The sequence below is a fragment of the Entelurus aequoreus genome, linkage group LG08 (assembly GCF_033978785.1).
Source record: "Entelurus aequoreus isolate RoL-2023_Sb linkage group LG08, RoL_Eaeq_v1.1, whole genome shotgun sequence".
NCBI lineage: Eukaryota > Metazoa > Chordata > Actinopteri > Syngnathiformes > Syngnathidae > Entelurus > Entelurus aequoreus.
Window position 1 is genome coordinate 76,624,000 of NC_084738.1, and position 21,665 is coordinate 76,645,664.

Genomic DNA, 21,665 nt, shown 5'->3' on the forward strand with positions numbered 1-21,665 from the left:
TCATCAAAAAGAGAGAGACTATTTTGGAGGGCAATATCCGTCGTATATAAATTTGTATCTGTGTTAATAAAACCCAGTTGTAGCTGGTGTGTATTTGGTGTGATAAGTCAGCAACATTTTTAATTATATTTACTTAAATCGATTTTGCTTTCCATTTAGGCCTCGTATGAAGGAAGGAATTCATCGAAATGTTGGGGTGGATAGTCGCCATTGTTATGTCAAGTCGGCTCGGCGTGAATCCCTCGATTGTATGGAGGCCACTCAAGTCTTTAACAAAGTGTCACGTAAGTACTACAAGACTCTGTCTTCACTGTTGTAATGCACATAGTTTGTTTTGGAAGGTTGCCAATTTGCTCACGTGTTCAAACATGAAATAGCAGACTGTCATGTCAGAATGAGGCCGAACACAACATGGCAATTGTTTTCTTTGGACTAAAACCTTAACCTCATCCCGAGTTCTAACCAAACCCCATCCTGAAGCAAAACCCGAACCTAGCAGTCCCTAACATTAGCAATAACCACAAACTATCAAAAAAACCCAACCCCTAACCTCAACCACACACCCAAAATCAAAACCCTAACCTCATACGCCTACCCAAAACCCTAAATACTGACCAAGGTCGTCCCAGTTAGCATTTTTGTATCTGCGTCAATACATGCTAAACTATCTGAGCACAACAATCATATCTTAGCTTTGCATTATTGGTAATATAGCATATTTTACATAAGTATTTATGTAATTTAGTATAAAAATGGTTAAACTTAAAAGACCAATATTACAGTAGTAGTGGCTCAGCCTCAGGCAGCATTACGAACATTAGCATGCTCACTTTTTCAGCCGATTTTGCAGCTAAACAACTCAGAGTCATATGACGTGACACTTGACACATGCTAAGTGTTAGTATGCTAACCTTTTGGCCAATTTTTCCAGCCAAACACCTCAGAGTCATATAAATTGCTACTTGACACATGCTAACTGTTAACCATGAATTGATTAACGTGGACCCCGACTTAAACAAGTTGAACAACTTATTCGGGTGTTACCATTTAGTGGTCAATTGTACAGAATATGTACTGTACTGTGCAATCTACTAACAAAAGTTTCAATCAATCAATCAACGCGCTGACATTAGCGTGCTAACTTTTTGAGCTAATTTTGCAGCCTAACACCACAGAGTCACGTAACTCTGTATGTGATGCCTTGCATTCCAACATTAGCATGCTAACTTTTTTAGCTAATTTTACATGCATACGCTTCATAGTCACACGACTTTGTACTTGACACATTCTAACTGTTAGCATGCTAACGCTAGCAGTCACATGCAATTTCTCCCAAAATTGCTTATTCTAGTTTTTTTGTGTGTAATATTCCAATCGGGATGTTTTTATTTTGTCTTTTGAATGTGTTACGGGCCAATAGAAAATAAGCTGTGGGCCGCACTTTGGACACCCCTGAACTAAAACCTTACCTTAGCCAACCTAACTTCTAACCCTACACCCGATTCACCCAAAACCCTAACCACTAGGGTTGTACGGTATACTGGTACTAGTATAGTACCGTAATACTCATGAATCATATTCGATACTATAAGTATCGGTCCCCCCGTCCGTGTGACATTGCTGGTTTTACGAGCAGAGGAGCATGTTGGGCAGTGCACACACACGGAGTACTTACAAGCAGACAGAGTGTAGACAGAAAAGGGAGAATTTACGCATTTTGGTGTAAAAGGTAAAGATAAAGGTGAAGTTACAACACTGAAACACCCTCAGGAAGAGGTGCTTTAGCTACTTCTAAATCACTAATTCTTGTCTCCATGGCGACAAAGTAAGTTTCTTACAAGAAGCTATATCACTGCAGGACGAGGAATAGCTAAACATGCTTCACTACACACCGTAGGAGGATACAATAGCTCACCAGCGTCACAATGTAAATAAACACCACTGGTGGATCTACACCTGACATCCACTGTAATGATACCAAGTACAAAAGTGTATCTAGTCGATACTACTATGATTACATCGGTATTTTTAGCATCACAAAATATGTGTTTGTTTAAAAAAAAATCATATTATGTTTATAAAGTCAGTAAATATGTCCCTGGACACATGAGGACTTTGAATTTGACCAATGTATGATCATGTAACTACTTGGTATTGGATCCATACCAAAATGTGTGGTATCTTCCACAACTAATGTAAAGTATCAAACAACATAAGAATAAGTGTTTATTACATTTTAACAGAAGTGTAGATAGAACATGTTAAACCTTAAAATAAGCAGCTATTAACAGTAATGAACAAGTACATTAATAATCAATTTTTACAGTTTGTCCCTCATAATGTTGACAAAATAATAGGTGTATAAATGACACAATATGTTACTGCATACGTCAGCAGACTAATTAGGAGTCTTTGTTTGTTTACTTACTACTAAAAGACAAGTTGTCTAGTATGTTCACTATTTTATTTAAGGACAAACTTGCAATAAAAAACATGTTTAATGTACCCTAAGTTTTTTTGTTAAAATAGAGCCAATATTGACATTTTTCGTGGTCCTTTTTATTTAGAAAAGTATCGAAATACATTTTGGTACCTATGCCAAAAAATAAAATGGTATCGGGACCACCCTACTAACCACCAACCCTACAGAAACCTTGTTAACCCAACCTATCCCTAACCCTGAACAAATAAACCAAACACCCCGTGGTCCTTGGAGTTAAACCTTGGCTAGAATGGTAAAGTATGTACACAGATGAAGTCTTGTCTCCGCTGCAGTTTGGTACGTTTCAGTGGTCTCCTCCCCCCCGTCCCATCCCAAAACAGCCGAGTGGGGTCAGTCCTTTGTCCTGCACTTATGGATTATTGCAGCGACTCAGGGGGGGGGGGGGTTTGGGTGGAAAGTGGGGGTCGTCGCACAAGCAAAACAGTACTTTTGGGATTAAAACATCAGTAGACTGAAATATTTAAAACAAAGCTTCAGTTATATTCCTTCAACCAAACAGGTTTAATCAAAACTCAACTGAAGGTTTTGTCGAGCAGGGTGAAAGCTTTTTGGACTGGTTTTTATCTGGGCTAGTGACATCACAAGTCTGTGCAAACATTGCAGACATAATTCCCACTTGAGCCTCAGCCAAGGACGCCGTCATAGCTGCTGAAAAAAAACATAAGAGGGTGAAGAAAGAAAGAAAGAAAGTGAATCTCCGCATGATTTACAGAGTGCAACGGTTGAAGGTCGTCTCTGCTTGGTCGCTTACGTCTAAAAAAGGTAAAACTCTAAAGTCAGACTCTCCTCCAAGTCGGTGTCAGCTTGCCCAGCTAGACGTCTCCCTGCTGGCTGCAGGATTAAAGAGGACGCCGAGAGAAAGAAGCTCTTTAAAGCCTCAAAGAGCATTCCTGGATTTTTGGATATGGGGGCCGGGGAAACAAGTTTGAAAGTTTTCTAGGGCCCGGAGCAAGAGGCACGTCAGACAGGTGGTGATATGTGGAGAACCTTATCCAGCAGCCAAAGCTCCTTTCCCTAGAGGTTCATTGCAAGGAGAAAGGGAGGGATTTGTGGGGCTGACGAGAGATTTTTGGGGTTTTGGAATCCATAGCAGGAATGTCGACAGATGATCATTTGGGAAGAAGCCCACCGGAGGTTGTCTGAAACAATGGCAATTCTGGATTCAAACCTTGACCCTTTCACTTGGCTGGGATAAAAAGCAGCCGGAGGGCTGACATCAACAAGAACGGGAGAGAAAACAACATGGAAGACATCGGGCAATCAAATGTTCCGTAACAAGACGAAAGACACGTGGCGGTGGGCAGGCGGATTAATGGGAATAGAGGGAGGGGTCCGATCCGTTTTGATTCAGCAGATGGAAAAGGCATAAACGCGGGTGTTTTTGAAAAAGGACTAAGCAGATTTACATAGCAGTTTAGTAGTTGGAACAATTTAAAAAAAAGATTCAAGCAAACCATGTTCACATAGCCTTGGGATTTACGATAAATATCGTACAGAATCAGGCTGATACTAGGGATCATTACGTCACACTGATACATTTGATTTAAAAAATGACTCCAACCTTAACAAAAACAATGAGGTCAGATTAATTAAACTGTGGTGTATGTGGGTAGGGTGAGCACATCAAGCGCTCCGAAAATGGATGATTGATTTGGAAAAAGACATGTCATGGAATGATATTTGGAAAAATGCCAATAAGATGCATTAAAAATAAACTGAGTCAATGTAACATCTTGAATACGTTGCATTTCAAACTCTATAAGTTGTTTAATAGCAAGTTATGTGTGAAGTGTCAGGCAGCTGAAGGAACTCGTACTCATTTACTGTGGGAATGTCAGACAATCAGAGTTGTGGTCTGTTGTGAGAATTGTCCACGATTGTTGCTAATGTTAGCCAAGTTAGCTCACGTGTGTTGAAGTGGAGACGAGTGAAATGAAGGAGTGGTGTGCGAAACAAGGTGAGCTTCCTCATGAACATGACATGGTGTCACAGTTTGGGACTACAGTCACCAAAGAATATCCAGTGGAACTTCGATGTACAAACGTTTTTAGTTCTTGAACAAAGTTCGTAAATGGAAAGGTTGGTATAGTGAAGTAGAGTTCCCCGTAAGAATCAATGTAAACATGAATAATTGGTTTTAGCCTCGACAAAAGTCCCTATTTCGCGCACACGTATAACAAAGTCCCTTTTACACTCTCAAAAACGTTAACAACCATGTGGCTACAGGGAGAAAAAAAAGGAACAATTTCACTATTTTGTTGTCTGCTAATGTTTGTGCCACGCACCTGGTAAGAGGAGGCGAACACTTTAAAGACTTTCAAGGAACTCGTACTCATTTACTGTGGGAATGTCAGACAATCAGAGTTGTGGTCTGTTGTGAGAATTGTCTTTTTTGTCCACGATTGTTGCTCATGTTAGCCAAGTTAGCTCATGTGTGTTGAAGTGGAGACGAGTGAAATGAAGGAGTGGTGTGCGAAACAAGGTGAGCTTCCTCATGAACATGACATGGTGTCACAGTTTGGGACTACAGTCACCAAAGAATATCCCGTGGAACTTTGATGTACAAACATTTTTAGTTCTTGAACAAAGTTCGTAAATGGAAAGGTTGGTATAGTGAAGTAGAGTTCTCCATAAGAATCAATGTAAACATGAGTAATTGGTTCTAGTTTCGACAAAAGTCCCTATTTCGCGCACACATACACCAAAGTCCCTTTCGCACTCTCAAAAACGTTAACAACCATGTGGCTACAGGGAGGAAAAAAAGGAAAAATGTCAGTATTTTGTTGTCTGCGAATGTTTTGTGCCATGCACCTGGTAAGAGGAGGCAAACACTTTAAAGACTTTCAAGGAACTCGTACTCATTTACTGTGGGAATGTCAGACAATCAGAGTTGTGGTCTGTTGTGAGAATTGTCTTGTTTGTCCACGATTGTTGCTCATGTTAGCCAAGTTAGCTCATGTGTGTTGAAGTGGAGACGAGTGAAATGAAAGAGTGGTGTACGAAACAAGGTGAGCTTCCTCATGAACATGACATGGTGTCACAGTTTGGGACTACAGTCACCAAAGAATGCCAAAGTTCTTCTTGTATTAAGTTTTGAAGCCGCAGCCGAAGAAAATAAACACACATAGCAATTAATCGATGACTCAACGTTCTTAAATTCATTTCCATTCATTGTTTGACGTATTAACTATCGGCCAAGTCCTACAATTGTATTACATTTTGAATGCATTTAATGCTTCTTAATGCCATTTCAAGCCTTAATTTTCACAACATTCACTTAATGCTTTTTAAACCCTAAACCCTGTCAAAACACTCTTAAGTTGGAGTATTCCTAAGTCTGGGTACCTCTGTAAAGTCCTTGTAAGAAATATCCATGATCTTGTGGACGCGTTAAAGCAGGGATGTCAAACTGGTTTTCATAGGGGGCCACATCGCAGTTACGAAGGCCGCTTTTAACAGTGAATAATCTACAAATTTGCCTATGCATTTTATTATTAAATATATATATATATACTTTTTTACGTACACTGTAAAAAAAATAATCTGTACATTTAACAATAAAATTCTGGTCACCATTTTTTTAATGCAAAGTGTACAGATTTTTTAAAAAGCATTATATTACAGTAGATGCAAAGAAAGTACCCACTGTTTGATTACCATTTTAAAGGTTTTTTACGGTAAAATACTGGCAGCTTAGTTGCCAGAATCTTAGTGTAAAATTGAAGGTAGTTTGTTCAACATATTGAATAGACAAAATAGATAAAATAGCTTAGGAAATAGTAATAGTAAATAATAATAATAAATAGTAATAATAATAGTAATAATAATAATAATGATAATAATAGTAATATTAATAGTAATAATAGCAAATAGACAAAAAAGTACCACTGGATTAAAAAAAACAATTCTGGCAACTGAGCTGCCAGTTCTTTACCGTGAAAATAACTGCGGTACCATGTTTCCATTTACAGTAACAATAACCGTAGATTTTACAGTTAAAAAAAAAAAAGAGCATAGTCGGCAACGTTTTATAGTAAAAACAATGGTAGAGTTTTTTTAAATTTACAATTTATATACTGTTTTTTTATATATATATAAATGGCTGTGATGATAATGTAAATGAGGGATTTCTAATCACTGCTATATTATTCTTAACAACATTGATACTGTTGTTGATATGATTCATTTTTTGTTTGACTACTTATGGATTGTTTTGTGTCATGTTTGTGTGTCCTCTCAATTGTTCTGTTGATTGCTATCCTAAATGTTGGTTTTGGAACTGGAATTGTATTATTATGGTATTATTGTGTATTATTTTGTTGGATTGAGTATTATAAAAAATTAAAAAAATTAAAATTAAAAAATTAAAGTTTGCAATATGCTGTAAAAGCCACTGTAAATGTCACCGTAAAATCTATGGTCCATTTTACAGTGTACAATTTGATGGATAACTTGCTTTGAAACCATAAGTCAAGCATATATTGAAGTATGTATTTGTATTTGAACCAATACAAATGTGTGTAATATATTATTTGTTGCATTATTGCGTAATATTAACATTTAAAAGGTATGCAATGTCATGCAGTGCATATATATATATATATATATATATATATATATATATATATATATATATATATATATATATATATATATATATATATATATATATATATATATATATATATTATTTTTTTATTTTTTTTGTCAAAATGGAAAGAACAAATACATTTAGTAAGTAAAGATAAGGTACTTTATTGATGCATATTTTCCTCGGCGTTGGCGGGCCATATAAAATGATGTGACGGGCCAGATACGGCCCCCGGGCCTTGAGTATGACACCTGTGCTTTAAAGCAGTTTTGACATTGTGCACATGATGCAAGACTATTTGGGGGGGGGGGGGGGGGGGGATATGTAAATGCAAAACAACACCAGACGAACTGAGAGAGTAGCTACTGTACCTGTGAGTCGGAGATCTCCGAAGGCTTCTCAGTCAGACTGCTGCTCTCCACCGGGATCAAGTCGTTGTACTTGGTGCTCACGTCCTCGTCAGAGTAGTTCAGGCTGCCTGGACTGGGCCTGGGAGGAGACCTGGATCACAAGAAAACCCATTCATGTCGGACCTGTGGTTGTTTCCATACCAATATTTGTGTATCGGTACCAAAATGTATTTCGATACTTTTCTAAATAAAGGGGACCACAAATAAATGTCATTATTGGCTTTATTTGAACAAAAAATCTTAGTGTACATGAAACATATGTTTATTATTGTAATTTAGTCCTTAAATAAAATAGTCAACTTGTCTTTTAGTAGTAAGTAAACAAACAAAGACTCCTAATTAGTCTGCTGACGTATGCAGTAACATATTGTGTCATTTATACACCTATTATTTTGTACACATTATAAAGGACAAGCTGTAAAAATGGATTATTAATCTACTTGTTCATTTACTGTTAATATCTGCTTATTTTCTGTTTCAACATGTTCTATCTACACTTCTGTTAAAATGTAATAATCACTTGTTCTTCTCTTCTTTGATACTTTACATTAGTTGTTGATGATACCACACATTTAGGTATCGATCCGATACTAAGTAGTTACAGGATCATACATTGGTCATATTCAAAGTCCTCATGTGTCCAGGGACGTATTTAGCGGAGTATAAGTCGCACCGGCCGAAAATGCATAATAAAGAAGGAAAAAAACATATGTCGCATTTTTGGGGGAAATTTATTTGATAAAAGCCAACACCAAGAATATACATTTGAAAGGCAATTTAAAATAAATAAAGAATAGTGAGCATCAGGCTGAATAAGTGTACGTTATATGAGGCATAAATAACCAACTGAGAATGTGCCTGGTATGTTAAAGGCCTACTGAAAGCCACTACTACCGACCACGCAGTCTGATAGTTTATATATCAATGATGAAATGTTAACATTGCAACACATGCCAATACGGCCGGGTTAACTTATAAAGTGACATTTTAAATTTCCCGGGAAATATCCGGCTGAAAACGTCTCGATATGATGACGTTTGCGCGTGACGTCACGGAGTTTGCGGAAGTATTGGGACACCATTGTGTCCCAATTAGAGATATAGGCCGATATATGCGTTAAAATGTAATATCGGAAATTATCGGTATCGTTTTTTTTATTATCGGTATCGTTTTTTTTGGTTTTTTTTTTTTTTATTAAATCAACATAAAAAACACAAAATACACTTACAATTAGTGCACCAACCCAAAAAACCTCCCTCCCCCCATTTACACTCATTCACACAAAAGGGTTGTTTCTTTCTGTTATTAATATTCTGCTTCCTACATTATATATCAATATATATCAATACAGTCTGCAAGGGATACAGTCCGTAAGCACACATGATTGTGCGTGCTGCTGCTCCACTAATAGTACTAACCTTTAACAGTTAATTTTACAAATTTTCATTCATTACTAGTTTCTATGTAACTGTTTTTATATTGTTGTACTTTCTTTTTTATTCAAGAAAATGTTTTTAATTTATTTATCTTATTTTACTAATTTTTTTAAAAAGTACCTTATGTTCACCATACCTGGTTGTCCAAATTAGGCATAATAATGTGTTAATTCCACGACTGCATATATCGGTTGATATCGGTATCGGTTGACATCGGTATCGGTAATTAAAGAGTTGGACAATATCGGAATATCGGATATCGGCAAAAAGCATTATTGGACATCCCTAGTCCCAATACAAACAGCTCTGTTTTCATCACAAAATTCCACAGTATTCTGAACATCTGTGTTGGTGAATCTTTTGCAATTTGTTTAATGGACAATGAAGACAGCAAAGAAGAAAGCTGGAGGTGGGATCGGTGTATTAGCGGCTGGCTGCAGCAACACAACCAGGAGGACTTTGAGTTGGATAGCAGACGCGCAACCGTGAGTACAGCTTTGGCTTCCAAACATTTGATCGCGTGCTCGTCCGTGCGTGCCGCTATGTGCATGTCACGTACGTAACTTTGGGGAAATATATGTGCTGTATGAACTTTGCGGAAGTGAACGGTACTTTGGGCTGTGGGACTGAGTGTGTTGTGCGGGTGTTTGATTTGTATTGGCAGGTTATATGGATGGGAGGGGGTAGGTGTTTGTTATGCGCAATTAATTTGTGGCATATTAAATATAAGCCTGGTTGTGTTGTGGCTAATAGAGTATATATATATGTCTTGTGTTTATTTACTGTTTTAGTCATTCCCAGCTGAATATCAGGTCCCACCCGCCTCTCACAGCATCTTCCCTATCTGAATCGCTTCCACTGCCCTCTAATCCTTCACTTTCACTTTCCTCATCCACAAATCTTTCATCCTCGCTCAAATTAATGGGGTAATCGTCGCTTTCTTGGTCCGAATCGCTCACGCTGCCTGGCGTCCATGATTGAAAACAATGTGCAGATGTGAGGAGCTCCACAACCGGTGACGTCACGCTACTTCCGGTACAGGCAAGGCTTTTTTATCAGCGAGCAAAAGTTGCGAACTTTATCGTCGATGTTCTCTACTAAATCCTTTCAGCAAAAATATGGCAATATCGCAAAATGATCAAGTATGACACATAGAATGGACCTGCTATCCCCGTTTGAATAAGAAAATCTCATATCAGTAGGCCTTTAATATGGTAAGAGTCCTTCAAATAACTATAACATATAGAACATGCTATACGTTTACCAAACAATCTGTCACTCCTAATCGCTAAATCCCATGAAATCTTATACGTCTAGTCTCTTACGTGAATGAGCTAAATAAAATTATTTGATATTTTACGGTAATGTGTTAATAATTTCACACATAAGTCGCTCCTGAGTATAAGTCGCACCCCCGGCCAAACTATAAAAAAAACTGCGACTTGTAGTCCGAAAATATGGTACTGACTTTATAAACATAATATGAATTAAAAAAAAAAAAAGATTTTGAGGCGATAAAAATATTGTTGTAATCATAGTCGTATCGACCAGATGTACTTGGTATCATTTTTGATTGATTGAGACTTTTATTAGTAGGTTGCACAGTGAAGTACATATTCCGTACAATTGACCACTAAATGGTAACACCCAAATAAGTTTTTCAACTTGTTTAAGTCGGGGTCCACTTAAATTGATTCATGATACAGATATATACTATCATATATACTATCATCATAATACAGTCATCACATAAGATAATCACAATGAATTATTTACATTATTTACAATCAGGGGTGTGGAGGGGGTGGGGGGTAGGATATGGACATCAAGTAGTGGACATATAGAGAGAGAAAGAGAGCGAGTGAGAGAGAGAGCGAGAGAGAGAGAGAGAGAGATCAGAAGGCATAAGAAAAAGTATCTGCATTTGATTGTTTACATTTGATTATTAGCAATCCGGGGAGGGTGTTAGTTTAGGGTTGTAGCTGCCTGGAGGTGAACTTTTATTGCGGTTTTGAAGGAGGATAGAGATGCCCTTTCTTTTATACCTGTTGGGAGCGCATTCCACATTGATGTGGCATAGAAAGAGAATGAGTTAAGACCTTTGTTAGTTCGGAATCTGGGTTTAACGTGGTTAGTGGAGCTCCCCCTGGTGTTGTGGTTATGGCGGTCTTTTACGTTAAGGAAGTAGTTTGACATGTACTTCGGTATCAGGGAGGTGTAGTGGATTTTATAGACTAGGCTCAGTGCAAGTTGTTTAACTCTGTCCTCCACCTTGAGCCAGCCCACTTTAGAGAAGTGGGTAGGAGTGAGGTGGGATCTGGGGTGGAGGTCTAGAAGTAACCTGACTAGCTTGTTCTGAGATGTTTGGAGTCTAGATTTGAGGGTTTTGGAGGTGCTAGGGTACCAGGAGGTGCATGCGTAATGGAAAAAGGGTTGAACGAGAGTTCCCGCCAGAATCCTCAAGGTGCTTTTGTTGACCAGAGAGGAGATTCTGTAGAGAAATCTCGTTCGTTGGTTAACCTTTCTGATTACCTTGGTTGCCATTTTATCACAGGAAAGGTTAGCCTCTAGAATGGAACCTAGGTAGGTGACCTCATCTTTCCTGGTGATAACAATGTCACCCACTTTTATGGTGAAGTCATTGACTTTCTTAAGGTTGATGTGGGACCCAAACAGGATGGATTCTGTTTTACCCAAGTGTATGAATAGCTTGTTGTCAGCGAGCCAGGTGCAAGTTCTACACAGCTCAGCACTGAGGATTTTCTCCACCTGTGACTTGTCCTTGTCGGATACCAGTAGGGCAGAGTCATCCGCAAACAAAAAAAATTCACAGTCGCATGCCGATGACATGTCATTTATGTATATTAGGAACAGTAAAGGGCCCAATATACTGCCTTGGGGGACTCCACAGCTCACCGAGAGGGGGGGGGGGGGGGGGGACGACACGGTGCCGTTCACCTCTACCATTACAGTGGATGTTAGGTATAGATCCACCCATGGCGTTTGTTTACATTGTGACGCCGGTGAGCTATTGTATCCTCCTACGGTGTGTAGTGAAGCATGTTTAGCTATTCCTTGTCCTCCAGTAATAATGATACTTGTAAGAAACTTATTTTATTTGTCGCCTTGGAAGCGAGAATTAGTGATTTAGAAGTAGCTAAAACACTGCAGACTGCGGATGGGCATTAGCCTTTAACTAGCTAGCCATGTCTTAAAGCACCTCTTCCTGAGGGTGTTTCAGTGTTATAACTTCACCTTTATCCCTAATTTTTACACCAAAATGCGTCCATTCTCCCTTTTCTGTCTACACGCTGTGTCTGCTTGTAAGTACTCTGTGTGTGTGCGCTGCAGAACATGCTCCTCTGCTCGTAAAACCAGCAATGTCACCACGTGACGACGCGCCATCATGACTGTAAAAAAAAAATATGGCCGGTACTTTTTCAAACAGAGTATAGTACCGTTTTTGATTCATTAGTACCGCGATACTATACTAGTACCGGTATATCGTACAACCCTAGTCGAGCGGTTCCAATATCATATCAATTTAAGGAATACTGCATTCTACTTTATACAGTTTAGAGTTGGTACTCACTTTGTGTACACGCTGTAGTTTGAAGAGGAATGGATGTCGTAGTTTGAAGTAAATGCATGCGAAAAACAATTCTATGAAACAAACCTTTCCTTTGTCTCGGTCGGACTCGTGTTGACTTTTCTTGGCCGCCTACGGAGCTGCCGCGGCCTCGCACGTTACGACCACAACTTTCCAAACATTTGCATTCGGAGCACGGGTCAATTCCAAGCTGTGGTCAGCATGGAAAAGTCGGCTATTTGGTTCAAGTGGATGCATTTCATTAGAGCAGCTTAGAGGTAATTCACTTGAAGGTGCGATACCCACTTAATGTGGTGTTTGATGATCATTTCTTTGAAAACTCACACATAATCATAACCTAGCCAGATGCATGCTGTGCAATTATTGTAAACATTCCATTCATCACGTTTGTTTTTTGTACTGTCAGCATATAATTACTCCCAGCGGGTTTAAGATGAACGTCCATGCAATTGTTTTTCTCACTTTTAACGCCGCCGAGGAGCCTGGAAACAACTGCACAAACTCGTAAAGTGATCACAATGTTCACACTGGACTGGCATATTATTCATTGCATTTGGAGGAGTGCACTTCATCCTCTGCAATGTTAAATCTCCTCGTTATCAGGCTGCAGCGGCCTGAGGGGACTCATTAGGACGTCTGAAGTGTTTCTTAAAAGCACACTGCGTCACTTGAGCAAGCGAACAGATAACGGAGTAAAAGCCGAGCGCTCGGGTCCAGTTCAGCTCACTGCGATGCAGTGTTTGAAAAACCCTGATCTGAGAGTGATAGCTTAACCTACACATCTGCAGCTTGTTTAGTTATCGGTTTCTGCTGGTAAATGTTAGTTAAATATAACACAGGCCTCGAATGTTAACTTTTTAAGGTCAAGGCAAGTGTTGCCTTAAAGGAGGGCTCATATTTGTATACATTGTATATACACATATACATACTGTGTATATATATATATATATATATATATATATATATATATATATATATATATATATATATATATATATATATATATATATATATATATATATATATACACTACCGTTCAAAAGTTTGGGGTCACATTGAAATGTCCTTATTTTTCAATGAAGATAACTTTAAACTAGTCTTAACTTTAAAGAAATACACTCTATACATTGCTAATGTGGTAAATGACTATTCTAGCTGCAAATGTCTGATTTTTAGTGCAATATCTACATAGGTGTATAGAGGCCCATTTCCAGCAACTATCACTCCAGTGTTCTAATGGTACAATGTGTTTGCTCATTGGCTCAGAAGGCTAATTGATGATTAGAAAACCCTTGTGCAATCATGTTCACACATCTGAAAACAGTTTAGCTCGTTACAGAAGCTACAAAACCGACCTTCCTTTGAGCAGATTGAGTTTCTGGAGCATCACATTTGTGAGGTCAATTAAACGCTCAAAATGGCCAGAAAAAGAGAACTTTCCTCTGAAACTCGACAGTCTATTCTTGTTCTTGGAAATGAAGGCTATTCCACAAAATTGTTTGGGTGACCCCAAACTTTTGAACGGTAGTGTATATATATATATATATATATATATATATATATATATATATATATATATATATATATATATATATATATATATATATATATACATATATATATATATATATTGTATGCATGCATGCTTTGGAGCCCCTTCCTTGAATATATATATATATATATATATATATATATATATATATATATATATATATATATATATATATATATATATATATATATATATATATATATATATATATATATATATATATATATATATATATATATATACTGTTTTTTTAATTCATATAATATCAACTTGTCAGCTGTTTGTCATTACATAATGCCTTTACCTCTAATTTTACATCTTGATAGACAGAGGTATATTTTTTTATTATTTATTTAGGTTTTTAATAGGGATGTCCGATAATGGCTTTTTGCCGATATCCGATATTCCGATATTGTCCAAGCCTTTAATTACCGATAACGATATCAACCGATACCGATATCAACCGATATATGCAGTCGTGGAATTAACGCATTATTATGCCTAATTTGGACAACCAGGTATGGTGAAGATAAGGTACTTTTTTAAAAAAATATTAAAATAAGATAAATAAATTAAAAACATTTTCTTGAATAAAAAAGAAAGTACAACAATATAAAAACAGTTACATAGAAACTAGTAATGAATGAAAATTAGTAAAACTAACTGTTAAAGGTTAGTACTATTAGTGGACCAGCAGCACGCACGATCATGTGTGCTTACGGACTGTATCCCTTGCAGACTGTATTGATATATATTGATATATAATGTAGGAACCAGAATATTAATAACAGAAAGAAACAACCCTTTTGTGTGAATGAGTGTAAATGGGGGAGGGAGGTTTTTTGGGTTGGTGCACTAATTGTAAGTGTATCTTGTGTTTTTTATGTGGATTTAATTTAAAAAAAAAAACGATACCGATAATTTCCGATATTACATTTTAACGCATATATCGGCCGATAATATCGGCAGGCCGATATTACCGGACATCTCTAGTTTTTAAGTTATGTACATGTATATATATACATGTAGATGATGTATCGGGACAGATCCATTAAGAGTTTGAGCAGAAATAAGTTTTATAGGAATTAACTACACAATAACACATTAACAAAATGCTGTATCACGTGAATGGTTTTTGAAGTAATACCTTTGTGACATGAAAAAAAACACAAGTAATGTAAAAAAACATGGCGTTTACCTTTTGATATTTGATATCCTCCAACAACGCTCCCTTGTAGTTTAGTACAACAGTTTGGCCAACACAAATAAAGAGGAGTGACACCTCTCACATCGAATACAAAATCTTCCCAGCCTGCGTTCAATTCGATGAGATGACAAAACATTTGAGCTAGTATTGATGTTATTTGAACACTGATACAGTTTGCAGTTAAATAAAGGAGGAGTGAACATCCCAGTAAACAAACTAAAGACTTTATAAACAAGTTGTGACAACGTTCACGACACATCGCCTGCTGCATGTTTCCTCACATCATCAACTCTCAGTCACAGCAGCTGAAGGATGCAGTGTTGAGAAAATAAAAGCAACATCAAATAGTTTTCTCCTTGGCTGTATACTTTTAGTGTGGAGACAATTTTGTCCACACCTGTCTCCATCTAATCACATCAGTGTGCTCTTAAACGCACGGCGGGAAGCGAGGGAAAAATGACATTAAATCAAGCGCTTGGCTCCGTTTACTCCGAGGGGAAATCTCCGGAGCAAAGTTTGTGTAGTTAGTCCACCATGATTATCAAGACAAACGACTCTAGTGCGCATGCGCCTGACTTCCTGTCACCTAAAATGCATTAATAAATGACGGTTTTTAGATAATGAAAACATTTGTCGGTGTTACTAACCGTCTGAAATTTTATCGCAAATGATCATTATACCGTTTATTGTTACATCCCTCGTCCATTAACAAGTAAAAAGTCAAGGGCGGTCACGGCATGTTCTTGCCACCGATGTTGGTCCATTTTTAGGGCATTACGGCAAATGACGAGGTCGGCCATGGCGTTTGCCGCAGTTGCTGTGGTTAAATTATCAATATATTATCAATGGTGCGGTCAATCCAATTGTAAGTCTGTGCACTGCAAATTATATTGTTTCTAGAAATGTCCCTAATTTTAAGAGCTATTTAATTATTTTTAGTCATTGATTTTACATCAATCTTCATTTTATCATTAATACATATATTTTGTCTCTTCTAGTTTACAAATGTCAAAATGTGCTTTTCCCCACTTCGAAAATCGTGTTTAAAGATTCTGCAACATCCCAAGGAGGCTTAATTTAAGAATTGCAAGTTGAATAACATAATACACTTTTTAGGCTTAAAAGTCCTGCTAATTTCAAGATATACAAACGTAAATTTAGGATGTCTTGTCAAGTAAAGTAGACTATAATTTCACTGGTTTTTAAGTATATTTTTTCCTATTTCCAGTCTTTTTATCTTGTATTTTGACAGCTCTTTTTTGCAGTGTGGAGTCACCTGTATATGAGATTACTTTTTTTTTTTTTTTTTACATTTTTATTTAATTACTTTATTATTATTAGCATTGTTATTTTTTATTCAATATATTTTTTGTATTTAAAAAAACACGTTTGAAGGACAACATTGCCTATTGACAGGGCAATAATTGGATAATGGAATTCCATAATTGGAAGTAAACAAAAATCTAGAAAACAAGACAAAATAATAATAATAATAATAATAATGAATTCGATTTATAAAGCGGTTTTCTATCGACGAGATACTCATTGAGAACCCATTATTCATTCACTCCACATTCACACTCATTATACATATTAAATAGGCAATATTTAATTGAATATATTATCAATTTTTTAACATTTATTAATATATATTTTATAATATTATTTGTTATTTATTTATTATTTAATGTTTTGGGCCGGTTGTAACTGAAGGACGACTTCTGTACCCCCCTTGCTGTGCGGCGCTACTCATGAGCAAGGCAGTACAAGAAGTTGACAGTTGTACGAATCATGTTTCCTCAATCTCTTCAACGACGCAGCTGCCGTCTAGAATCAAAATGAATGAATGAAGTAGGGCTGTACGGTATACCGGTACTAGTATAGTACCGCAATACTAATGAATCATATTCGGTACTATACCGCCTCTAAAAAGTGCACCCGATCTCCTTTTTTTTTAACGGGGATGTGACATTGCTGGTTTTACGAGCAGCGGAGCATGTTGGGCAGCGCACACACACGGAGTACTTACAAGCAGACACAGTGTGTAGACAGAAAAGGGAGAATGGACGCATTTTGGTGTAAAAAGTAAAGATAAAGGTGAAGTTATAACACTCAAAGAGGTGCTTTTAAGACATGGCTAGCTAGCTAGCAGCTAACAACCATCCACAGTCTGCAGTGTTTTAGCTACTTCTAAATTACTAATCCTCACCTCCATGGCGACAGGTAAAGTAAGTTTCTTACAAGTACCATTATCACTGGAGGACGAGGAATAGCTAAACATGCTTCACTACACACCGTAGGAGGATACAATAGCTCACCGGCGTCACAATGTAAACAAATTCCATGGGTGGATCTACACCTGACATCCACTGTAATGATATCAAGTACAGCAGCGTATGTAGTCGATACTACTATGATTGCATTGATATTTTTTATCGTCACAAAATCTTTTTTTTAAATTCATATTATGTTTATAAAGTCATGAAACATGTCCCTGGACACATGAGGACTTTGAATATGACCAATGTATGATCCTGTAACTACTTGGTATCAGATCGATACCTAAATGTGTGGTATCATCCAAAACTAATGTAAAGTATGAAAGAAGAGAAGAATAAGTGATTATTACATTTGAACAGATGCGTAGATAGCACATGTTAAAACAGAAAATAAGCAGATATTAACAGTAAATGAACAAGTAGATTAATAATATTTACAATAATATTTTACAGTTTGTCCTTTATAATGTTGACACAATAATAAGTGTATAAATGACACAATATGTTACTGCATACGTCAGCAGACTAATTAGGAGTCTTTGGTTGTTTACTTACTACTAAAAGACAAGTTGACTATTTTATTTAAGGACTAAATGACAATAATAAACATATGTTTCATGTACCCTAAGATTTTTTGTTAAAATAAAGCCAACAATGCAATTTTTTTGTGGTCCCCTTTATTTAGAAAAGTATTAAAAGGTATTGAAATACATTTTGCTACCAGTACCAAAATATTGGTATGGGGACAACCCTAAACTGTACCATAGTGAACGGATTTATCAGTGTGTTGAAGTGGCAGTGATCATCATTAATGATGCAGAAAGGAAAGGTCAACTACAATTGAGCGCCATGTGATGGCGTTTGAACCCCCAGAGTTAATCGCAGAAAATCAGGTGTAAACGCCACTGGCTGTCCGACACAGCTCGGAATTAGGCGGACTACAGTAGGATTAGGCGTCTGTTTGAATAGTGATCCCCGGGATAAGGCGGCGGACTGGAGGCCTTTACTTTTGTGAGAGCAGAGATCAAGACGGCGCAGTAATCTATAATCGCCTGGATTTAAATCTCCCCTCCTACCGAGGGCGGCGTTCGATGGCTAAACCCTGGAAGTGTGGGCTGACCTGGTGTACACGCCGTTCTTCCTGCAGAAGGAGTTCTTGACGGACAGGCGGCGGTTGTTGAGCTCCAGGGCGGGGAAGCGGCCCTCGTCCAGGCTGACCATGTCCCCGTGGGTCAGAGCGTTGCAGTTGGAGTTGTTGCCTGCGCACACGTACAGAGACACTGTGTGACCACACAGGCCCGCATGGACAGGACAGGACGGTTAGTGGCAGTGGACACAACATTAGCTACCCCCGCAGAGTCCAGTACACACAAGTTCACATTCACAACCACAATAACGATGATTGACAACATCGTCAATGTATTAATTGGCCAATTTTAAGGACAGGGAACCATAATAACTAGTGATGGCACACTCACTACCTGTATTGACACTGCACTGCTACTGTTTCACAGTGATCGTTAAAACATCATTACGTTTCGCCTGCAAACAACCTTAATCACAAATATTTTGGACTACAAGGCGCACTTAAAATCCTTTCATTTTCTCAAAAATAGACAGTGCGCCTTATAACCCGGTGCACCTAACGTACGCCATAATTCTGGTTACCGACCTCGAAGCAATTTTATTTGGTACCTGGTGTATTGATAAGTGTGACCAGTACAGTGTTTCCCATAAACTGCCAAGATACTTGTGGCGGTGGGGGCGTGGCTGTGGGCGTGGTCACCATGACATCATCGAGTAATTTGCATAATTTACTACAATGATTTGATTTTCTCTAAAAAGGCTCAAAAAATGTATACTTACTAATTAATAATAACAGTTTTGTTTTAAACGTCCATCCATCCATCCATTTTACAATATAATTACAACACTTTATGTACATATTTATATACAGATTTGAACAATAAGTTATTCACTGAAATATATTTATTAATTGTGGTTCTTACAAAAAATATATCTTATAAAATATAAAAGCTAAAATGTCTCTTAAAGCTCTGCCCGTTTAATTAGTGCATACTAAATCATTTAACTTTAGCCTACTACTACAACCATATTATTTACCAGCAACATAAAGTGAAACAGAGGCAGAGGTGTCCTGCCACAGTCAGTAACAAATAAACAGAAAACAGTAGTGGTGGTAGATAGACACAGAGCTTCATCAAACATCTGATCCACTGAACAAAGAGCTCCAAAAATCTTGAACTTTAGACTGCCATCAGTTTTACTCCCTACACTTACCCATGTGTTTCCTACTGCCTGCAGACTTTGCACCCTTTGCACATGTTGTGTTTCTAATATAAATACATTTAATAAAGTCAAATACAAATAAGGCAACAAGAGAAGTATCCTACACTTCTTTTTTGTAAAGTAAATCTGAACAGCCGATATGGGCATCTACATCAACTATATGATTTGCCTGAGAAGCTGGAGAGGACAAAAAAAATATATATTTTTTTAATTTTTTTAATTTTTTTTAATTTTTATTTGTGGCGGACGTAATTCTTTCGTGGCGGGCCGCCACAAATAAATGAATGTGTGGGAAACCCTGCAGTAGATGGCAGTCACACATAAGAGATATGTGTGGACTGCAAGATGACGCCAGTAAACGACAACAAAACGTTAAATGTTCCATTGAGAATATACATTACACCATTACACGCGGCACTCAAAAATCTGTCAAAATGTTTTTAGTAGGACTTTGGTAAGCTATAAAGACACACCCACCGCTTGATGGATTGTCGGAGCATTAAAAACCTCTAAAGCTAGCTCTTATTTCCAAAATTGTGTACACTACTGAATTGGGGTCTTATGGCCGCTTATGTGGACACTTATACTGCCATCTGGTGGTGTCAGAAGAGTATAACATACAATGGAATTTTGAGAAAAAAAGTGTAAAAATAAAAATTAGCATGAAGTACACGTTTGTGTACTTATGGACTAAAAGTACATCATATCAAAAGATGATTTTTAGTTTTTATTCTAATTAGGGTCCAATAAGCAAAGAGAAATAAAAAAAAAGTATGTAAACAAACAGCTTGGGCCTTAAGAGGTTAAACATACAAGTATTATTATGGTGTGTGTGTATAAGGTAAGACATATTATCTGGCGTTTTGTTTCGCAATATTATGCAAAAGCAACTTTTCTTACCTTCTGGTACCTGCTGATCTGTATTTGGGATCTGCATAAGTCCTGTATTAGACTCTATGTAGTCGATAAGCTTCTTCTTTTTCTCTATCTTCTTGTTATGTGACATTCATCCTCCACTGTTGCCATTTCTAATATAAAGTAGTGTAAAGTTCTTACTTATATCTGTCAGTAAACTGGCCATGAAAGCGCTAAAACATACCGGTGTAGTGAGTTTACATTATTCACCTAAGGAACTTTAGTTATTAGAGAGTTCCGGCGGACGGTTTTTTTCACGGGACACATTTCGGGCGTTGTTGTTGCACTAGTGAGCCACGGATGAGGAGATGCTGCTCCGTTATTGATTGAAGTAAAGAGTAAACAGTTAGCGCCATCTTTTGACACTTCCTCCACCCCCGTCCTTGCACGCTACACCGCTACAACAAAGATGACGGTGAGAACACGCTGTCCAAGTGGAGGCACGTAAATAAGACCGCCCACAAAACGGCGCATCCTGAAGCGACTGTCAGAAAGCGGCTTGAAGATGATGTGTAAAACATCATCTATGCAACATTTTGACCAAAGAACCACCATCACATGTTATGTAGACCACAAGGAAGTCTGTTACATTTAGATAAAAACATAATATGACTCCTTTAATTAATTAATTTAACCTCTAAAGCAGGGGTCACCAACGCGGTGCCCGCGGGCACCAGGTAGCCCGTAAGGACCGGATGAGTCGCCCGCTGGCCTGTTCTAAAAATAGCTCAAATAGCAGCACTTACCAGTGAGCTGCCTCTATTTTTTAAATTGTATTTATTTACTAGCAAGCTGGTCTCGCTTTGCCCGACATTTTTAATTCTAAGAGAGACAAAACTCAAATAGAATTTG

The 21,665-nt window shown here is 37.5% G+C and overlaps 1 protein-coding gene, 1 long non-coding RNA gene and 1 pseudogene across 5 annotated transcripts in view; 2 read left to right on the forward strand and 1 right to left on the reverse strand.

Annotated features, from left to right (window-relative positions):
• The window catches only part of LOC133656314 (protein sidekick-2-like), a 1,293,862-nt pseudogene that overhangs the window by 129,545 nt on the left and 1,142,652 nt on the right, over positions 1-21,665 (forward strand).
• Positions 1-21,665, forward strand: part of LOC133656309 (uncharacterized) — a 104,073-nt gene that overhangs the window by 33,429 nt on the left and 48,979 nt on the right. The window contains exon 2 of one of the 2 annotated variants that reach the window (XR_009827122.1): positions 160-284. This is a non-coding gene — a long non-coding RNA (uncharacterized LOC133656309). Of the gene's footprint in view, positions 1-159; positions 285-18,702; positions 18,908-21,665 lie in introns of those variants that run through there. The other variant, XR_009827123.1, reaches the window with a different exon arrangement.
• The window catches only part of LOC133656306 (protein sidekick-2-like), a 225,159-nt gene that overhangs the window by 8,290 nt on the left and 195,204 nt on the right, over positions 1-21,665 (reverse strand). For 2 of the 3 annotated variants that reach the window (XM_062057330.1, XM_062057329.1), the window contains exons 41-42: positions 18,709-18,847; positions 7,466-7,595 (exon numbers count right to left, since the gene is read on the reverse strand). In XM_062057330.1, the coding sequence (XP_061913314.1) occupies positions 7,466-7,595; positions 18,709-18,847 (269 nt within the window). Of the gene's footprint in view, positions 1-7,465; positions 7,596-18,708; positions 18,869-21,665 lie in introns of all 3 variants that reach the window. The other variant, XM_062057328.1, reaches the window with a different exon arrangement.